At 41.0% G+C, this 20889-nt stretch overlaps 1 protein-coding gene and 1 long non-coding RNA gene across 2 annotated transcripts in view; one reads left to right on the forward strand and one right to left on the reverse strand.

Moving 5' to 3' along the window:
• Nucleotides 1-20889, reverse strand: part of nrxn3a (neurexin 3a) — a 260386-nt gene that overhangs the window by 128003 nt on the left and 111494 nt on the right. The window contains 2 exon segments of the mRNA XM_039786713.1: nucleotides 4728-4889; nucleotides 8515-8816. Coding sequence (XP_039642647.1) covers nucleotides 4728-4889; nucleotides 8515-8816 — 464 coding nt within the window.
• Nucleotides 10725-20364, forward strand: LOC120549661. The gene is made up of 3 exons (XR_005637414.1): nucleotides 10725-10763; nucleotides 19967-20062; nucleotides 20295-20364. It is a non-coding gene; the product is annotated as an uncharacterized LOC120549661 (long non-coding RNA).

Raw genomic sequence — 20889 nt, forward strand, 5'->3', positions numbered from 1 at the left:
GTTATTATAGTTTTGAATTTTCAATTACCATATTGGCCCGAATATAAGATAACCCTGATCATAAGACGACTATTTTTCAAGACTAAATTTTTTGAAAAATACATTTCGGATACCAAATCTTGTTTTAAGAAAATTATTTTATTTTTAAATAATGATAATAAAAACACATTGAATAAATCACGGTAGGCTGGTGATTTAACATTTTGAATCATGTTTTAGAATTTTTTAGATGAAATTGTCACATGTAAATAAAATAAATTGTAATCACATTTAAGTAAATAAATTACCGTGAGTACCATAAAAATGAAAATTAACTGTAGGAATCTCTGGAATGACAAGGCCAGTAGCTTCTCTCTGTGGCTGCACACCTCCATGGCTGTTAATTCACTAATAAAACCACCAGCAGTTGTTATCACATCCATTTTATCCCCCCAAGATGGTGCACTGTCACCATGGTTACATAGCATTCTCTTTAAGGGAAAGACTGTGAGAAATATAGATATAAAACCATAGATGTGACATTATGTCATAACTACTGGGATAACCGAAATGTACAACTACATTATTATATAGGTAAACTACAGAAAGGTCAGTCAACTATGTAATTTTAGCATTAGCTACCATCGGACCAGCTGAGTTATAAGTCAAAGTTGTTGCTGATTGCCAACATTAGCTCTCAACAGCATTGCTCTGTTAAACAGATCATTTATGACCAGCAAAGATTGCTATGCTAACTTAGCTCAAAGGTACGCTTATTAACTTAAACGTTATGGCATAGTTAATAATATTACTATAAACATTTGATTCCACTCAATCAGGTGTAAACATACCGTGTGTGTAACAACAAGGAGAAGTGCTCGTCTTCACTCCTAAAGCGTGATTTATGGTTCTGCAGAGGCTCCATGCAGAGCTTTCGCCGTAGCCTCTCCATGCAGAGCTTTCGCCGTAGCCTACGTAAGTGGCCTGAAGTTTATACTTGTGCGTTGGTGTGAGCATCGATATTTCTTTAAGAGAAATAAGAGAATAGCAGGGCCGGCATGTATGTGTGGTAGAGAGAGTGAGAGTGACGGAGATTAATTTTGGAGCGAGTAGCGACTCTAGAGTCTTAGTGAGAGAAACAAAGTGTCTCCCCTGTTCTTTCTGACCACGGTGGGAAATCTGTAGCAGGAAAAGTTAACCCTCTCCTTGATTTCATGTTGTTTATGGAGAAGGAGAACCAGGAAATGAGTCGGGGGAACTACAATGCTATCAAGCCACGGCCGAGAGACGTGCGTCGCCACGACATGAAGTTACATTTTATTGAGAGGTGACGTCAGCCTACGCCATAGGATTCATGCCTCCACGTACCTTCGTACGTAGCCATGGCATAGATTTAACGCAAAAGCATAAATTATAATTGATTTTCATTATATAATCTATCTCAAGACCCAATCCAGCCAGCTGCGTTACCCAACAGTAACGTTAACGACATCACAACAACACGGAACACTAACCGACCACACAATTATCTGAGAACTCGCACTAAACGTTATGTTGACCACATCTAGCTGACCCAAAATTAGCTGCCTTCTGCAATCAGTCATCAGTTATTAACATTGACACATGGACAGAAATAGGCGTTTACCTCCCGAGCCGCACTCTAGACAGCGTAACACAAACTCAGTGCTTCACTTTACAATACCTGCTCGGGCCGGGTTTTGGACATTAAAAGCAGAATGTGTGTCGCGTTGTGGTCGGGCTCAGTCGGAGTGAAGAAATACGGTTCACTGTCACTGTCGTCACACACATTAGACGTATTTCCTGGGAAAGAAACCCATCTTATATTAAGTTACAGCTTTACAAAAATGTTTAGTTTTTATAGTTTTATTTATATATTTATTATTATTTATTTATAGTTTTACAGTAGTTTGTTTTTGTTAGGGCCAGATTTAATGTTTCAGAAGTGTGTAGCTATATATACATACAAAATACATAGTTGGAGAATGGCCTTAAAGGAGATCTATTATGCTTTTCTGCATTTTCTGTAATATCTATAATGATACACTGTCGGTGCCCCAAGGTTATAATAGGTTTTACATTTTCAATGATTTTTTTAAATTTTATTTAAATTTTGAATATTTCATTTTAGTTAGAGTAGAGAGTTAGAGTATTTCTTTTTTTTATATATATTTACCTTTACAGTAGTTTTAGTTAGTTATGTATCAAAAGTATGTAAAACAAATACATACATACAAAATATATGGTTGGAGAATGGCCGTGATCTTTAATTTGAAATCTTTGCGCTACTTAGATCACTTTCTGTGGTTCAATGTCACAAGAATTTACGTAAATTGACGCTGTCTTCTTTTTGTCAGTAGTGATATATTATAGCTAAAAAACTAAAACTGAAATGATTCATGTTCATTTTTATTTTATCTTTATTAGTTTTTATAACCTGGCAATAGAGTAGATTCAGTTTAGTTTCTTGAAGGATTTAGTTTTTATTCCGTTTCAGTTTACTAAAAATATTTCTCCCTGCTTATTTTCGTTTTAGTTTACTTTGTAAATCTTTACAATAATTCCCCGAAAGAACAAAGCAGGCCTACTTTGTTGCAAACATTTTCTTCCAAATTTGACATGTTTAGCATGTTGCTAGCTCGAAGTTTGTAGTTGTTTCTTCGAAACAAAGAGAATTTGAGAACGGTAACGCACAAATGGCAGAAGGGGAGGGGCTTTATCCCAGCAATGTACTTCCATTGACTCATAATATTTTCTCCCCAATTTCAGATCAGATTCCTGCTGGAACATGTCCGGTTGTATAGTTTTTGGTTTGGATACGGTGATTTTTTATGGTAGAAAGTGCTGCTCTACTTCATTACAGTCCACTGCTAACTAGCTACATGCTAACCCCAGGGAAAGCTTTAATTCTGGCTGCTGATGTTAATTTCTCCCCGATTTTGGATCAGATTCCTTCTGGTACGTATAACCTCTTACCTCGTTTCCACTAAGAACGCGGCCGGCCCGGTCAATACCCACTAGGTCCGGATTTGTTGCGGCACGGCTGCGGCCATGACTGACAGCTGTAGTCACGAGTCGCGAATTCAGGTAGAATAGAACCACAAAACCAACAACAGTTTGTTTCCATCCAGAGGAGTAGAAGGGAAACTTCTCTGTGCTGCGTTTTCAAGGTGTAGTGCAGGGAAATATGATCCGCCGTGTATTTTATTTTGAAAATTAACCGGATGTTTATTTAGTTTCTGTGCTCGACTTCCTGACCCGGCACTATCAGCCGTGTGCTGAATTGCTGCGGGGCTCTCCGGCGTCCGTTACACAGCCGTTACGCAGCCGGTGGAAATTGGGGGTAATATTTGGTTTTGAAGCCTTTATGGGTGATTTTTCCACGGTATAAATTCCTGCTGTATACTCTGTTGCAGTCAGTCTCAGGCTGCAACGGACTGTACAGAAGCAGCGACACTACTTCTAGTGTCCCATTTTTATATAGTTCCAGTTTACTAAAAGCATTTTACACTGCTTATTTTCTATTTTACTATAATAACCCTGGTGTGAGTGTGTGCAAAACACCACAAGGAAATGTGTTTGTGTGTCTCTTCTATTTGTTATGTGACACCACGTTTATCCCTCATATCTCTGTGTCGTGATGAGGAAATAAAGGACTCCAACCTAATGTGGATGCTTAGGTGTGCGTTTTTCTGTGTGTGTGTGTGGGGAGTACAGGGAATCGCAAACCTGCCCAGCATGGCACAGAGCAGGAAGTAGGCCAGAGGGGGATTAAATGGCTACTGCACCACTTCCTCCTTCTCCTTGATGCTGTGTTTTCTGTGTGCTCTGTGTCTGTGTGTGTACTCTGTGTGTGTGTGTGTGTGTGTGTGTGTGTGTGTGTGTGTGTGTGTGTGTGTGTGTGTGTGTGTGTGTGTGTGTGAGTGAGTGTGTCAAAGTGTGTGGCGTACCCCTGTGGGGCGCAGAGGCATTACAGGTGGGGTGCGAGTGACCAGAGGGGAAATGTGATGTGGAACTAATGTTTTGAGGTTGGAATGTTTTTCACAGCAGAACAGTAGTGTTAGTGTTGTGCAGGAAACATTCATATAATATATAAAAAATGAACATACATTGTCTTCATCCAAAGGGGGGAATGGTAGAAAAAGTTTGAGAACCACTGGGTTAAGTCGCGAAAAGAGACCATATCAGATCCCAGGCACCTGAGTCAGAACAGCGGCTATCCGTACATCTCATAACGTTACCGGTGTTTGCGCCGAAAATTTCCTCCCTACCGAAAATCTCCTCCCCCTTCGTGTTAGCTTTCTTCACAGTATATTTAGTCAATAAAAAGTTTAAACACCAAAACGACTGATTAAGGTTACAAAATAGTAAAGGGGGAGATTATTCCAGGCAGCTGGGATATCTTCTGCACAATATCAGCCATTGGACAGGCTCTTAATGACATGTAGATTCATCATATGGTTGAATGCCACTGCTTTCATCAGTCCCACTTTCAGACACTGCAGCAAACAAGCTCTGATAAGCCCCCTGTACACTACCTACCCGGCACCAAACAGTACACAGGCAATGTTAAGTCACTAGCTGGTAAAGAATGTGGAACATCTAGCAGCTAAACAGCCAGATATATTTCTCAGAGACAGCATGGACAAATGAGCTGTTTAGCAAGTAATGATCAGGCCAGTGCCACATTTCACGCCAACAAACAGTAAACAATGAATCAGGTACCGTACCTCCTTGAGACAGCCCATGAAGTTGTTGCTGACTGGAGATCCAGGCAGGTCAGCGGTGCTGGGACTGCCACCCACATAGAAGAAGTCATCAGAGCCCAACATGGTGTAGTCTTCCTGGGTGTAACCCGTAGTGGTCAGAATCCCATCCACGGATATTGTCACCTGACATTAAGGGATGAATAGTGAATGTAGAAATAAAACGTATACTTGGATTTCCAGGATAGAAGGTGGCCTAGTTTTCTCACTCACTCAGGTCTGTGTGATTATTAATCTCAGACCTGGTGATGTGTTTATTGTGTTATGGATCAGAGAGAACAAATAGTAATTCTGACAGCCCATCATTTTCTTTATTTTTTATGTACGCTAGTAGATGCTAATTGTGGGAGTTGAAACTGTTGATAGGTATGAAGAGTTAGTAAAATGTCAACAGAAAGATGAAAACTGGGTAAATTTAGTCACAGACACTGACACTAAGGCCTAGTCCACACGTACACAGGTATTTTTTTTAAACACTTTGGCCTTTCTTCCACACGCAAAAAGCCTTTTAGGTCACTGAAAACAGAGCTTTTGGAAAACTCTGGCCAGGGTGAAGATTTTTAGAAACTTTGTTTTGGTGTTGTCGTGTAGACAGGCGAAACAGAGATTGTGACTTGTAACGTCAGAGTGTGCGCCGTTATCCTGTGACACGTCACAAATGAGGCAACATTTTTTGCAATAGAAGACGTGGCCAAAATAGTGCTGGTGACAGGCTTGCTAGTAGGACTTTTTACATGTTTATACATAAATGTACAGTTACTCTTCCATTGTGTTGTGGAACGGTGGCATCAGAATGCGCTACGGACATCACTGCTACATAATCCAACACTGCCACTACAAAGCCAACGTCTTTGTCTTCTCCGAGAACAGCTTTTTTTCAGGCTTCTGATTAGCATCTTTTTCTTCAGGGTTTATATTGCTCCTGATTATGTATGCTCTTGACAGCCCCTCAATTGTGTTTTTGCATTCTCATATGGGTGGAGACTTTTCTTAACACTGCATGTGTGGATGAGATTTTTCTGAGAACGAAGGAGGGAAAAAAACAAGTTTTCAAAGTGACCAGCGTACATGTGGACTAGGCCTAACAAACATGCACTGATTTTCATCTTCATGTAGTACTCATAATGCACAAACCAAGTGGTTTGCTTCTTTTTTTATCTCCTTTTTTGTTTTAAATATGTGAGGGAGGAAAGAAACTAATAAATATAACAGAAGTAACATGCAGGAGCTGAAAAAAACACAAATCAAAGATGAGGAGGGAGGATTTAGTATGACACCACACAAAATTGAATGCAAACATGAAGGACACAAAATGGCAGAGTACACAACCACACTGCCATGTAGTAAAAACCTCCAATCTTTGACAAGCTTTTTATTGGAAGTGAAAGTCTTACCAGCAGAGGTGGAAAGTAACTAAGTACATTGATTCAAGTACTGTACTTTACTACAATATTCAGGTACTTCTACTGAACTTGAGTATTTCATGTTATGCTTCTATATATTTCTTCACTACTACATGTATTTAACCAGTTACTCTACAAAAACATAATGATTCATTTATAAGATATGAAACATTGTTATAGCTTAAACTACCCTAGTCTCTATGTAATTACAATAAAGAGTACAAATTTGCCCAATCTAACCTCAACTTAAAAATAGTTTCTCACATATTGCAACAGTAATAATTAAATCTCGCATTTAAGCAATAATTCAAATTTTTATTCCCAAATATACATTTTGGTGCTGGTAATTTTAAAAGTGCATGCACGAAGAAAAAAGTATTTTGAGCCCTGGTAGAATAGGTATCCAGTGTTCTACTGCAATGTGGGTTGCCTTGTATTTTTACTTGTTCAGGAGTGTGAATGAAGATGAGAGTCTGGTGCAAGGACGATTCAGTCCATTTCAGACCATACACATAGTGCACAGGACACAATTGTCCAGTGTGTCTTTATCTTTGTCTTTAATATGAGTCTGGCAATGTCCACAATATCATCACCAAAAACATTTAACAGGAAAATCTGAAATCTGGAAGCAGATTTAGTAAAACCCCAAAGAAACAAAAGTTGTTTGACAAAAAAAGAGGAAGAAAAAAGCAGAAAAGCAACACAAGTGGATGAACCAGGTGAATAATAGAAGGATAGGAAAAGTGAAGCCAACGTGAAAGCTACAAAATCCATTCTTTTTTGGGAATGGGATCTTGATGTACTGAAGTCCAAAAAGATAGAAAGGGGAGAAGTACACAGCAAACCAAAAAATGACAATAAAAATTATATCTACCATAAGATGGAGTATGTTTACCATAGCACGTCCCATGCTTTTTTGCTTTGCAGAAAGGTGGGGTAGGTAAGAAATGAAAGCAGTGGGTTTGTTAATACATTAAAGTATATAAAATTAAAAACAAAAAAGTTGAATGAAAAGTTAGGGAGTTAGTACACACATTAGTGAACAATGGTTCATTTTATTCCTTCAGTCACTACTTACTTACAGACTATAGTAGAGGTTAACAGGTGGAAACTGTTTTAACGGATGGGAAAAGAAATCAGGGCAAATTTGGCCTTTGTTTCAAAAGGGCATCCAAAGGTAAAGATGTTTGTGATGGCCATCTTACCGAGGTTCAAACATTTGTGGTGACTTTCTCAAAAGTGTGTCTGTTGTAGAGAGCTCCCAAGCCGACCAAGGTATAAATATATTTCATGGATTTGTACCGGGTGAAATAAATGTAACTGTGTTTTGTCCACTACAATCTGAAAATGTTGGATAGCTGCTCTTTTTGAAAAAGAGCTGGCCTCTACAGTGCAGCATTTAACTCACATATGAGTTAAAATCAGAGTATGTAAATGTCAACAAGTATTTGGGCCCACAATGTGCAAGTGACTGTGTTCTGACACCTGGAATGGCAAAATACTGATTTTGCACATCCATTATACAATCTTTACACTGTTGATCTTTGAAGGAATGGGCTGAAGAGTCCAAAATGAAGGAACCTAGTGGCAGTTAGCAATTTAACTGACAATTAGCAAGCCAGCAAGCTTAGCAGGCTGTTGTTGCTGGCTAACAGCATGGTACTGGCTAGCTAGCATGTTACAACTCAACTGCTATACTTTACCATCACAACACATTCTCACTCTCAAATCACGTAAAATTGGGACATTTAGTCATATGCGTTTGGCGTTTGTTATCCATGCTAAAAGTCTGCTTTAGCGTCAGGACTCTTGGCGTCACTTTTGACGCTCTGGGTTGGGATGTACTGACTGACAAGTGGCACAAGAACGGGACAGGTTTAGGAAAAGATCGTGGCCGGGGTTATAAAATGTACATTTCTGTGACACGTGGTACAAGAACGTAACAGTTAAGTTTAGGAAAAGACGGTGGGTGGGGTTATAAAATGTATGTTTCTGTGACACACGGGACAAGAACGGGACACAAACCCCGGTCTCCATGGTGAAAAAGTCCTGTGTTGTTTGACCCATCCACCCCCCCAACCAACCTCCTTATGCGGCATTTCGATCTTTCATACTACTCGCTACAGTTGTCGCTCTTAATCCTACGCCATCTTACAGTGCTGGGGTCGTGCTGTTGCTCTGCCCGGTGCGTTCCATACGTACGCTGAAGGGGGCTTTTTGCGTCGTAGCTGCGTCGACGCTGAGAGCCACTGCCCAAGCGTCCGTATTTTTTGAGATGGGAGTGAGAATGGATTGATCATCAAAACCAAGCTTTAAGAAAGCTTTACACATCCACCTTTGTGCCTTACCTGCCGGAGGTTGCGGGTCACTTTGACATCATGCCACGAGTTGTCGTTAAACTTCCCATTGACTGGCTCCACAATGGCCTCAAAGGCTCCGGAGCCCAGGTTGATAACGAGGGAGACAGCGCCGTCCTTCAGTGCCAGGTTGACGTAGTCAGCTGACTTGCCGGTATGAAGGATAAGGCCGTTGCGCTGCCACGTCTTGAAGGAGAGCGTAATCTCGTCGCTGCTGCTCTGGATGGGGTTCTGGGAAAGATCGTAGCAGAAGTACTCCGAGCCACGGAAAGTGGCCACATTCTCTTCCCTCGCTGTGGTGAGAAGAAAAAAAGTGGAAAGGTGTAAGAATATTTTCAGTCATCAGACAGCATGACAGATTCAAATTAGGCCCAAGACCTACTATATCTGTTATATGTTTATTTATTGAACAGTACAGTAATAAATACAGCTGTTTGTATTTTAATATTTTCGTCAGCATTATGGCTTCATATAAATGCAGAAAAAGAGCTATTCTTGAATGGTGTTGGTGAAAGTCCAGGTTTAGACTCAAATGCTGTTGAGTCTTTGAGGGCAAGTCCAAGTCAAGTCACAAGTCTTTATAAAACAATTGCAAGTCAGTAGCCTATGTCTTTTAGGTCTGTGAAAGTTTCATTATTAAAACGACATGGCATTTAAACATGTTTCATCATTTAATTCGTGGGTGGACATTAAAAGAGAAAAAATCAGGTTTGTGAGTTTAAGACCACTTATTATTAAAAATGAACATGAATCAAGTAATAATCACCATGCTATTTAGGGCATTTCCGACTGACAAATAAACAGCCACACTGTCCACAAAAGAGCCTTCAGAAATATTCAACACGTGACGGAGAGGAATGCAGGCAATGGGAGAAATAAAAGGAGCCGCAGATAGCTATCATCTTACAACATCAAAGGCCTAATCTTATGAGAGAAATTGCCATTTTTCTGTCAAAAAGCCACCTTGTGACACAGTGGTGATGCTTGTGATGAGACAGAGAGAAGCAAAGATGGGAGGGACGCCACAGAGAAAAGCCAGGATAGGGTGCACTGACTGTATTTGTGATCCTATTAAAAGAAGCACAAGAAAGAAACAGTGATGTGCTGAAATGGGCCCAGCAGAGCTGAGGGATAACACAGATAAATGGTCCAGTCAGGAGTGGTTATCTGTGAGATCATCTTCAATTAACTCACTGTGGTTTAAGCAAAAATACTAGACTGTGGGCTCAGTCACAACACAGCAATCTATCAGCCACCAAGACACTACAATGTCCTCTGCAACAAGCCCCCCCAACAACCCCCTTGCCCACCCACCACCCCACACTGAACAAGACTACATTGAAACCTAGTATATGGCTGGATTGTGTATTGTCACTCAGCTGAATTGTGGCCATTGTAGCATATTACATTACATGGTTAAGCTACGTTCAAGTCAAATAATTGAGGACTGCTTTCATTTAATAAATTCAACAATATAATAATGCTATTGATGCTATTAATGCTAAATGTGTTGTATCTCGATTTTTTATATAAAGTGTTATTGTCCTATTTCATTCACATATTATTTCTGCAAGATCCAGTAAGAGTCAACCTCATGCTTTCACCTTGCCTTTTCTTGTTGTTACTAACATTACAAATGAGGAAACATACCTCTTTAAAAGTATGACATAGGCCAAAGTTAGAGACTAGTAAGCAGGGCTGGACTGGCCATCTGGCATACCGGGCATTTTCCCGGTGGGCCGACGGACTTTTGGGCCGAATCGCCGATATAAATAGGCCTTTTTTTATTTTTTGGCCGGGCCGGCCCATAAAGAACTCACAGCGGCCCATTGGTTAATTTTCTTTATTGGCACTGGCCTGACCCAATGAAATCCAGGAACCCCCTTCCCCACTCCGGGCCGCAAATTTACGAATCCCACTCTGGCCACGCCTCCCGGCCCTGAGACGTGAGCTGTAATAGTTATGCTGGAAGTTTAGCATTTACGTTAAAATGGACAAACGACCACCAAGTGCAAGGGAGGGGCAAATAAATTAGAGGAGAAAAAGATTAAGAATCTACAGGCGGAGTCCTCAAAAATTTCGGACATGTTTGGGTCTGTAGTAGCTGCTTCAACATCAGCATTACCTGAAGTAGAGGAGGAGAGGTGGCTGGCTATAGAAGCAGAAACAACGATGTCAGGGAAGAAGGCGAGGAGGAGGCGAGTGAGGAAAAGATGGAAGAGAGAGTAGATGACGATGTGGTAAGGAGTAGGCAAATTAACACAGACTCTCAGGAAGGGAAGGAGGCTGTGTGTGTGTGTGTGTGTGTGTGTGTGTGTGTGTGTGTGTTCGTGTGCGCTCACGCGCGCTCACGCGCGAGTGTGTCACGTCATAACGACAACAAGCAGTTTGGCTGTAACATTAAAGTTAGTGGCTGTCAGGTAACCTAACAGCTTAAGCTTACATTGAAAATGCTAGCGGTTGGCCTGTTGGGTAGCTGAAAAGTCTGTGGATCTATAAAATCAGTGATGATATAAGCATCAGTGTTCCTTGAATAGCTTAATTAGCTTCTCTTGTATTGGTGCTCTTTTCCAGGGCATATACTACTCTCAGCTTTATTGTAGCTTTTAGGAAGGGTTATAGTTATGGTTATTGTATTTAGCAGACACTTGTGTCCAAAGCGACAAAATATGAATCTTACAATAGTTAAAATTAACAGTAAACTGATTTTAAAGTTGCTAAGCCAATATTAAGCAAAATAGTAATAATAAAAATAATGACAATACAATATCAAATATCAATAATAAAAAATTATAAAAATACCATAAATATACAAATCATAACTCTAAGAATGAATGAATTATTTAAGTGTAAGATCAACAGATAAGTCTTGAGTCCCCTCTTGAAGGATCCAAAATGATCACATGAACGCTGAACACTAGGCAACTCATTTAATGGAACGCACGCATATTTTAAGAGTACTGTCTGCAGGGAATTTGTCTGACCAATCATGGTGGGTGTGGGCCGCCTGGCCCAAAAATGCCAGGGCCGATTTTTTGTCCCAGTCCAGCCCTGCTAGTAAGCTGTTAGCTTACATTATAAACTGGGAAATACACTTAGTGAATAAGCTGTGTCCACATTGGCTGCACAGGTGGGGGTGTTGGGGGAGTACCAGCTGTATGGTCAGATGTACTATACGTACTGCAGCTATTGTGCTTTTTTTTCCAAGAGAGGATAATTATGTCCTTATTGAACCTAATTGAGGAAAATACGTCTAAAGCCTTGAGCCTCTGGGTTTCCTTTGGCCAAAATGGAACGAGTTATCTGACCCACCCCTACAAGCTAATTAATTCATTCTTTTTTAGTTTCAGATGTGGCTAAATGACCACCTACTCTATATAAGGAGTCATGTGTCCTTAGCACTCAGAGTAACATGCAGAGTGCATTAATCACAGGGTAAGCTACTGTTGTCTGGCCACTAGGTTCAAACCAGCAAGCAGTCTGTTAATATCAGTTTGGCTGTTAAAATTGAAGTAATACATATTACAGCACCAGCATTGTCAGACAGGCGAAATAATCCAAACCCACTGAACAAGATATGGTGCTGCAGAACAAAATAAAATTGTCTTCCCAAAGTAACATTTTCCAGTTTCCTCTCATCTACCTTTTGGGCTAGCAAAGTCAAACTGCATCTTGTCTCCAGCATGGCCCCCCTAAGATGAGAGAACATTCCTGCCTCTCTCTTCATCTACAACCCACTGCAAGGAAAAACACTGCTTAATCTGTGTGCCAGTGGAACCATGCTAGTTCATCCATTAGGGAGTTTACCTGCAGGGCTGGTATGAGAACACTGCCCTGCTTCAGATGGCAAACACACATGCAAAAGAAAAGCTGAGGAAAGGCAGAAGTTTACTAGAAAAATAAATCAATATTGGCAGGTTTCAAATGATTTTGTTATGCTCTATAAACACCCGGATCCAAACATACAATATATGACTATAATACTTATGTTTTATATGATAGTGGTGATATACAGAAACGCCAGATTACAGCCACCCAAAGAGATAGTCATAGCGGTTTTGCTAAAATATGGACTGAAATGAGGATGATGTGAGGAGACTGTTAACAGCCCATAATGGTTTGAATGGCATCCATATGCCATTCCATTTGGAGCCTGTATTTGATGAATGAGCTTGGATAAGTCCTGCAAGAGGTCATCCATAAAAATGTCACAAGGAGAAGTGGCATCAGGAAAAGTTATGGCCACAGTAAATCTCTCTTATATTTGTAAGGTAAGGGGACGCTGTATGTTCCAGGTGGCAAAGATCGGAATTTGTGCCTTTTTCTCCAACTTTTCAGCAAAATCTGCTATTAAATATGACATAGTTTATTCTCTGTAAAACTGAGCTTCTGGTTTGGTTAATCAGTTTCTTTTTTTTTGCAGACAGAATATGTTGATTGTTAATGACTCCCACAACAACGGCGATCATTTTAAACACGTGACCATAACACGTGACCGTAACACTTGACTGCGGTGGCAGTTTTATTCATGTGGCTGATCAATTTTACCTAATGTTCGCAGTTTTAAAAACATAGTTACATCGTGAAATGGAACTTAGTGTTTCCCATACATAGGTTCTACTTGGGCGCCCCGCCCAGGTAGATTTATACCTTCCCAGATAGATGAAATCCAAATTACATTTCTTTTCCAATCAACAATGTATTGTACACAAACCAGTGGCCTCCAGCACCACCCCCTTGTGAAGTTGCAGAAGCATGCTGCTTGTGGTTTCCCGTGGGATTTACTTTACTGATAAACCGTAGAAACACCGCTGTGAAAGCGCCACGAACTTCATTTATTAGAGTCTGGTTGTTCACCCTCACCGCGGCAGTGTGTTGGGCTTGAGCTGATCTATATTTGGAGTTAACTGGAGCTTACCAGAGCAAACCGCTAACTGGAGCTAATTGTTGTTAAGCCTTCAGTTCTCATTCTCTCTGTGCCCGTACCCATCAACTGTAACATGTAGTCATTCATTTCAATAAATAGTTCTTTCTTTGACTAGTTTATTACTGAACCCAGCCATCACACGCCGCAGCGTCACATCCTGCGAATACTGGCAACAGTGACGTAACTGCATCAAGGAAGTAACTCCGTCAAGGACAACACAAATTTCGGGCTCCTGAGTAAAAGTTCTGTGTTTATTTGACCCATTCACCAGCCCAACCCACCTCCTTACACGGAATTTGGCGCCCTTATACTATGTCACCTCTCTTCCTCGTTTGCTCCCACGATAACTATTACAGTCATGGGAGGTCGCCGCCTAACAACAAACGTAAATATGGGACGTTATAAGATGCTTGCACAATCAACCAATATGGCCGTTTTCTTTTTCTTTAAAGATTATTTTATGGGCATTTTTAGGCCTTTATTGACAGCTGAAGAAATGAAAGGGGAGAGAGACGGGGAATGACATGCAGCAAAGGGCCGCAGGTTGGAGTCGAACCCGGGCCCGCTGCGTCAAGGAGTAAACCTCTATATGCGCTGGCTCTACCAACCGAGCTATCCGGGCGCCCTATAGAGAGCCGAAGTCACGCCCTTTCCGGTGGACCTCATGGGACCTTAATTCGGAAAAAAATATGAACAGTAGTGAACGGGGAGAGGCAAATTATCTTTTCATCCCGTTTGAATTGAGCCATGGATTACACATATGATGTTCGTCAATTTAAAAGAAAAATTTTCAGCCAAAGAAAGTCTCAGTTAGCCGTAGGTTTGTCATATGACCACTTAGTTTTGTGTGAAACCGCCCAGTGAACTACATCTCTCGTCTCACACAATTTACGTCACCTAGCTTGATGCTCAACTTGCTCGCTAGCTTAGCTCTGTTCCACAACACATGTAATGTTATCTTACCTGATGTGTTTTATCCAGTAAAGTGTTTTCAGCAGATAAGCAAAAGAACAAGCAAGATCCTCTGCTCATTTGAGTAACATTACATCCCCGGTACCATACACACAGACATCGTAGCTTCAGCGAGACGTAATCCATGCAACTTTGAAGTGTGTAGTCTTTATTTAATATAAAGTCTTTAATTACGTATTTTCACAGTCTTATACTTCAACAGTTTAACAATAAACTGAGACTTTCTTTGGTTGAAAAATTATCTTTTAAATTGACGAACATCATATTTGTAATCCATTGCTCAATTCAAATGGGATCAAAAAGTAATAATTATCTCTCCATTGACCCTCGTTCATAATTTTGCCGGAAGTAGAAGGGCTTGTGACTTTGGCTCTCTATATGGCCGTTTTCTGTGAGAGGACAGTCTGGTCAGTGCTACATAACTAGAACAGGTACTTTCAAAATACAACTATAATCCAGCTAAATAGTTTGTAATGAGTGTGAGAATTTAAGAAATGTATAGTCAGATTTCTTGTCATTTTCTTGGCAGGCTTTTTCAAAGTTGGCTAATATTTTCTGATTTTGTGAGCTTGTACTACATACTCACTTTAGAAATCTACATAACCTCTGACAAATGAATAATATGGATTGTTTTGTATAAATCATTAATATTACGACAGACCTCAGTGGCACCAGGCTAATAGTGAATATAAATCTGCAATAAATAAGTCATTGGCTCATACATAACTGAGTGACATCATGATTTATGATGTGTGGATTTTCTTGCAGACATGGCTGACTGTCTAAATCTAAGTGACCATTTTGTGTCACTCAAGTAACAGATTCACTAAAGCCCTGCTCTCCAATACGAAAGAACAACGAAGAATCTTAGATCCAATCTTTTCATGTCCATTTGGCCTGTTCAGTATCTGTTTATGCAGCAGCGAGAACAGCAGCATTCTGGTCAAAAACCTTACTGCTGATGGTAGAAACAGTAGCATTCAGATTATTTCTTTCTTTTGTTCATTTTTCTTTCTCTCTCTCAAGGTGAGGTGTACTAATCAAAAGATATGCCATGTCTGGACATGGTATAGGGATTGTTGAGATCAGGGCAATGCCATTCTAAACTAGTTGTAAGCAAGAAAGAGATGACTGACCACAGAAATAAAATGGATAGAAAGGCCATTTTCATTCAAATCAACGTAGCAGAATGGTCAGAGCAGCAGCCATTTTTATGTGTACTATTACTATGCTAACGTATAAACTTCCGATAATAAGCCGACTTCAGGCCAGTCGCGGAGCTCAGGTTTTACAGTAACGGACAAACGAGCAGTGGAGTAGTAAGGTTACGAAGCAGAAAGCCAGCCGCTGAATGAGTCAAATTAACTTCATGCTTCATCCACACAAAGCACGTTGCTATCGCCACGAGATTATTCTGCTCGTTTTCTGTGAACGATGTGGCGAGGGGGTAACGTTAAGGCAGAGTTAGAAAGCTAGTTAGTGTTAACCAACTAGTTAACACCGGCTGGTTTGCTTGCTGGTTCCGCCGTACTTTTATGCTGCATCGGTTACAGAGAATGAGCTGAACAGCGGGATGGGTCTAACGTTAGCGGCCCGCTGACCCACTGACTCTGGGTCTAATGGCATTTTTCCATTACATGGTACCTGCTCGACTCGCCTCGACTCTACTCGCCTCGACTCAATTCGACGCACTGTGCGTCCGTTTTCCATTGCAGATTTTAGTACCGCCTCAGCGTGGCTGGTCGTCATAGCGACTGCCTTTGGCGTGGCTTGGTAGCGGTGCATTTCCCCCATCCACTCATTTCCTGGTTCTTCGTCTCCGTAAACAAGATGAAATCAAAGAGATAGTTAACTTTTACTGCTCCAGATTTCCCATCGTGGTCAGAAAGAACAGAGGAGACACTTTGTTTCTCTAACTATATGACTCTAGAGTCACTACTCGCTCCGAAGATAATCGCCGTCACTCTCACACTGATCCCTCTCTCACCCACTCCCCACACACACATGCACACACCAGCGCACAAGTATAAACATCAGGCCACTTGTATATAGCATATGCTACGGAGAAAGCTGGAGGCAGCAAAAAACCACCGCTGGCTAAACTATTTAAAAACGCTGGGTTGGTCAGGACACCCCCATCAATGCAGTGATCAGTGACGATTCTTTCCGACCAATCTGTAGCCTGCAGGTTTTCACGTCACCTTTTCGGCTCGCCTCAGCTCGCTTGGAACCTTGACTGAGGTTGTACTAAAAAAAGTACCTGTTAGCAGGTACCAGGTACTTTTTTTCGTAATGGAAAACCAAAAAAGGCGAGTAGAGTCGAGGCGAGTCGAGCAGGTACCATGTAATGGAAAAGCACCATAACTGTCCTTCCTCACTCCCTGCAACTCAAAGAACATCTCCCATCTTCTCCCAGCGAGCTGTGACACAGTTTACGGCCCCACTGACGCAAATTGTCACTATGACAACTAACAACAATCGCCATTTTGTTGTGTACCAATCAAGTGCCACGGGAAAAAGTTCAATGACCTTTCTATCCATTTTATTTGTATGTGACTGACTGACTCCCATGTTAAGAGATCAAAGCATGTAAAACAGTCTGCAGACTGCCAAAAGAGAAAAAGGGGTTTCTTTTTGCAATAGATGTAATGTGGACAAAGCTATTACTAACAACAGAGTTTATTTATTTTGCCAACACATTTTAAAGCAGAATCAACTTTTTAATACCAAACTATTTGTTTGCCGGGGCCATATTACAGAAGCTTCTCGCCTTGCAGATCCTATGGTAACTGCAGGTAACCACGGTAATTAGGGTTAGGACCTAATTAAGGAAAAATACATTGCAGATTCAGGTCCTAAGTCGATGTTCCTATCCTAACTTAACATATGAAAAGTGTATTACACAAGCATCTAACTTCCCAAAATCTTAAATAAACTCTCTCTCTTTCTTTGGGAGACCAACCAACACATCAATATCACATATCATTATCAGACATTTCACAGCATCCTGACAGGGTAGGGTAATCATTACGAGTTTTCTTAGGTGTAACAAGTCAAAGGGTAAATATATGTTTCACCTCAAGAATGACGACTGTTTGGGTAATCATTTTACATGTTAACATGTATTTTCAAATGCAAATAACTCTTTTGAACAAAGCTGGGGATTTCTTTTCAACCTGTGTGATCGTCTGGCTACTCCCATTTCGTGACCTGTCAGACTTTGTTGTTGTGATGTCACCATGTTCCAAGATCTCAAAATCTCATATTGGAATTATACTTAAAGTCCTCACTATGACATGTTTAACAAACTCTTTGCAAAAGCAAGACGATGCACACAATGTATAAAATAAACAATACATAACTGAAGATGAACAAACACACACACACACACACACACACACACACACACGTAGACACACAATTGACGGAGGTGTGATCTGGCATAAGTGAGAGCATTTAAACTCCTGGGCGGAGTTCCAACTCTCTCTCTCTCTCTCTCATTCATTCATTCATTCATTCAAGTTTCGATTACTGATACTCTGCTTGCTTGGCTCTGATGTCATGTGCTCTTCCTACATAATGTATATTCTATGTTGAGTTGTCACATAATGTACACATGACCGTATTATATCATATTCTATTTTCCCTAAGGCAATCATAGTTTTGTTCTGAGGAAATTATGATTGATGCCTTTTCTGTCTCCATGGTCAGAGAGATATTCTTTTCTCTTTCTGACTTTTGGGTTTTGTGACGAGGTTTGTCTTTCTCTTATTATTATAATAATAACAAAAATAATAACTGTAAGCATCAATGCATCAGTGTTTTTGTGCATTAGCTATGTTGTGCTTGTTTGAGTGCTTTCAGATGAATTCCACGACATCAGCAGGAAAACAGGTTAGTTTGCAGAGGGGCTCCATTGTTATTTAAATATTGAGAGAGAGCAGTGGTGAACATCATGGTGGGAGTGGGGAAGAGAGAGGAGCAGTAGAGTGAGAGGAGCATTCTCTTTGGTCGGGTTAAATAATCCCTTTCTCTCAAGAATAGGGACTGTAACTTAGAAGTGAGTGAGACACAAGTAAAACAGCACGTACGCTTCTGCACTCCAGCTTATCAAATGGAGTCGTCCGCCCACACCATAAAAGAGGAGGGCTCATGCAAAGCCAGTGGATAGGAAGTGCACACATTGAAACGGCACAAAATGGCTCCCTGGTTCATTCATTTGTAGCTCTCTAGATTACAGCTCCACTTATACGTAATATTGAAAGCATTTAGGAGGGGATTGCATTATGGAAATAGTATCCAGTGTTTTTGGAGCTTGACTCATTCTAGGGCCTAAAAGTCAGGATATCTCTCGACTTCTACTGCTTCAGTTCAAAAAAAAATTTTTTCCTTGCATCTGTCTCTTGAGAGTCCCCCATTTTATGGAAGTTCAATGCTAAATACATGAACTATCCCGTTAAAGTCATAGCAGGTATTGTGAAATGGCAGTTATAGCATCTTTAAGGGCTCAGAATGGTCATCTCTTCTGCAGCCATGTGCCCACTGTCTACCATCATTAATGTGTATATACTTGCACTCTCCTCCATGCAATAGAGTTGTCATTGCACCCTGGCACTGTAGTTTGTGCTGTGTACAGATCTACAGGAAGCAGACCAGTAAGCCTTCACATACAGAGGCTTCACATACAACTGTGTTTCTGTTGTTGTACAATTCAGATTATTTGATGCAAAACCAACGTGTCTTCCCCTACTCTGTCTGTGGCATTTAGCTCCCAGCCCATTGGTTAAAATGGCTCACAAATATAAAAGCCTTAATAATTTCCCAAAACAGCTGTAGTTTTAAACAAAGGTTACTCAAACGGGAGGAAATAGTGCATTTGTTGGGGATTATTTTCAGTAACGGATTTGGTGCTTTTCTGAGTGCTTCCAGCAGGGCAATGAATGTGTGACTGAGTCAAACTAAACGCTTTAATTATTTTTTTCTAACTAACACAAAAAGACCAGTAAGCGTTATCATGCAGAGGTCCTTAGCTTCTGTAATGTGATTTACTTCCAAGTGAAAAATAGGGCACAAACAAATACATTCTTAAAAGGGATTTGATCACATCGTTCAGGGATTTGATCGTTCAGGATTAGAACTTGGAAAATGTTGCCCAGCGATGTTCCCCTGCTGTTCTCTATGACTCTTAGAGTTCTGTAAACATATCTACAATGGCCTTGTGAGGTCAAAGATATGGTTCTTGGAACATTGCAGTTATAAACACACAGGTTCAGTAGCGCAATCATAAACTAATAAAGAGAGAGAGAGGAAAAATGTAAATGACAAGATTATCCATTTAATAGTCTGCTGATTCTCTGTCTCTCCCTATCCCTCTCCCCACAGATGAAAATTGTTCCTTTTTGTCAGAGCTACAGGTCACAGAAGCCGGCAGAGTCACTGCCAAGCAGCTGTGCTCTCAAAGCACTTTCATAACCAGCTAATTTGAATTTTTCATCTTCTGGCATTAGCAGTATTTCATTAATTCCATCATCTTTTCAATTACAGGTTCATGATGATAGCAAAGGTGAAGGGGAGGTGGTGTTGATGGTGATGGTGGGTAGGAGTTGGGTAAGACTATTACACAAACACCCCAAAAATCTGGTAAGTATTAGCAGTGATGTAGTACATATACAGGAGGTTTAACTATGACCTCCAGTCAGTAAACTGCTGGAAGCCAAATACCTGTTTAAAGAAAGATGTTAAAAAAGCCACTCATTTATGCCTGTCCTTCCTTAAAGGATAGGCTTGGATTTCCAAGTATATATTAATACAACACTCAAATGCCAAATGTATATTTAAAGATTTATTAGTTTCTTATCCCTCCTCTCCATAGTGGCTGTGAAGTGATCCCTTCATAGTGTGACTTGAATGTAAGTGTCAATTTTGTGTCAGTCGGTGGCCAGACCGACTCCTGCCCCCTGTGTTCAGTTGATGGCCAGACAGACTCCTGCCCCGTGTCCAGTTGATGGCCATCAGACTCCTGCCCCGTTTCCAGTCAGTGGCCAGGCTGATTCCGATTCCCCATGTCCAGTCGGTGGCCCTGCCAGCACCAGCAACTTGTTTCCAGATGGTGGTCTGTCGACACAAGTTCCTGTGTCCCTGTTGCAACAATCCCAAGTTCCTGTTGAGCTGCAACAGCCCCAAGTGTCTGTAGAGCTGCAGCTCCACTCTCACTCAACTATGCCTCAGCAACCCCTTGTTTCCCCAGTGGCCCCGTCGCCATGCTCCAGCCCAGCTGCCCTGTTGTTGCCCTGATGCCGGCCTCCAGCTCAGCTGCCCTGTTGTCTGTCTCCAGCCCAGCTGACCTGTTGCCGGTCTCCAGTCCTGTAACAGTTTTCGGTGGCCAACACAAAGGCTGTACCTTTCTCGCCTGCCTCCAGAGGGTCTTTGTCGTCGATCTCCAAAGAGGTCTCATCTTCATTGCCGGA

Source organism: Perca fluviatilis, chromosome 20 (assembly GCF_010015445.1).
Source record: "Perca fluviatilis chromosome 20, GENO_Pfluv_1.0, whole genome shotgun sequence".
Classification (NCBI taxonomy): domain Eukaryota; kingdom Metazoa; phylum Chordata; class Actinopteri; order Perciformes; family Percidae; genus Perca; species Perca fluviatilis.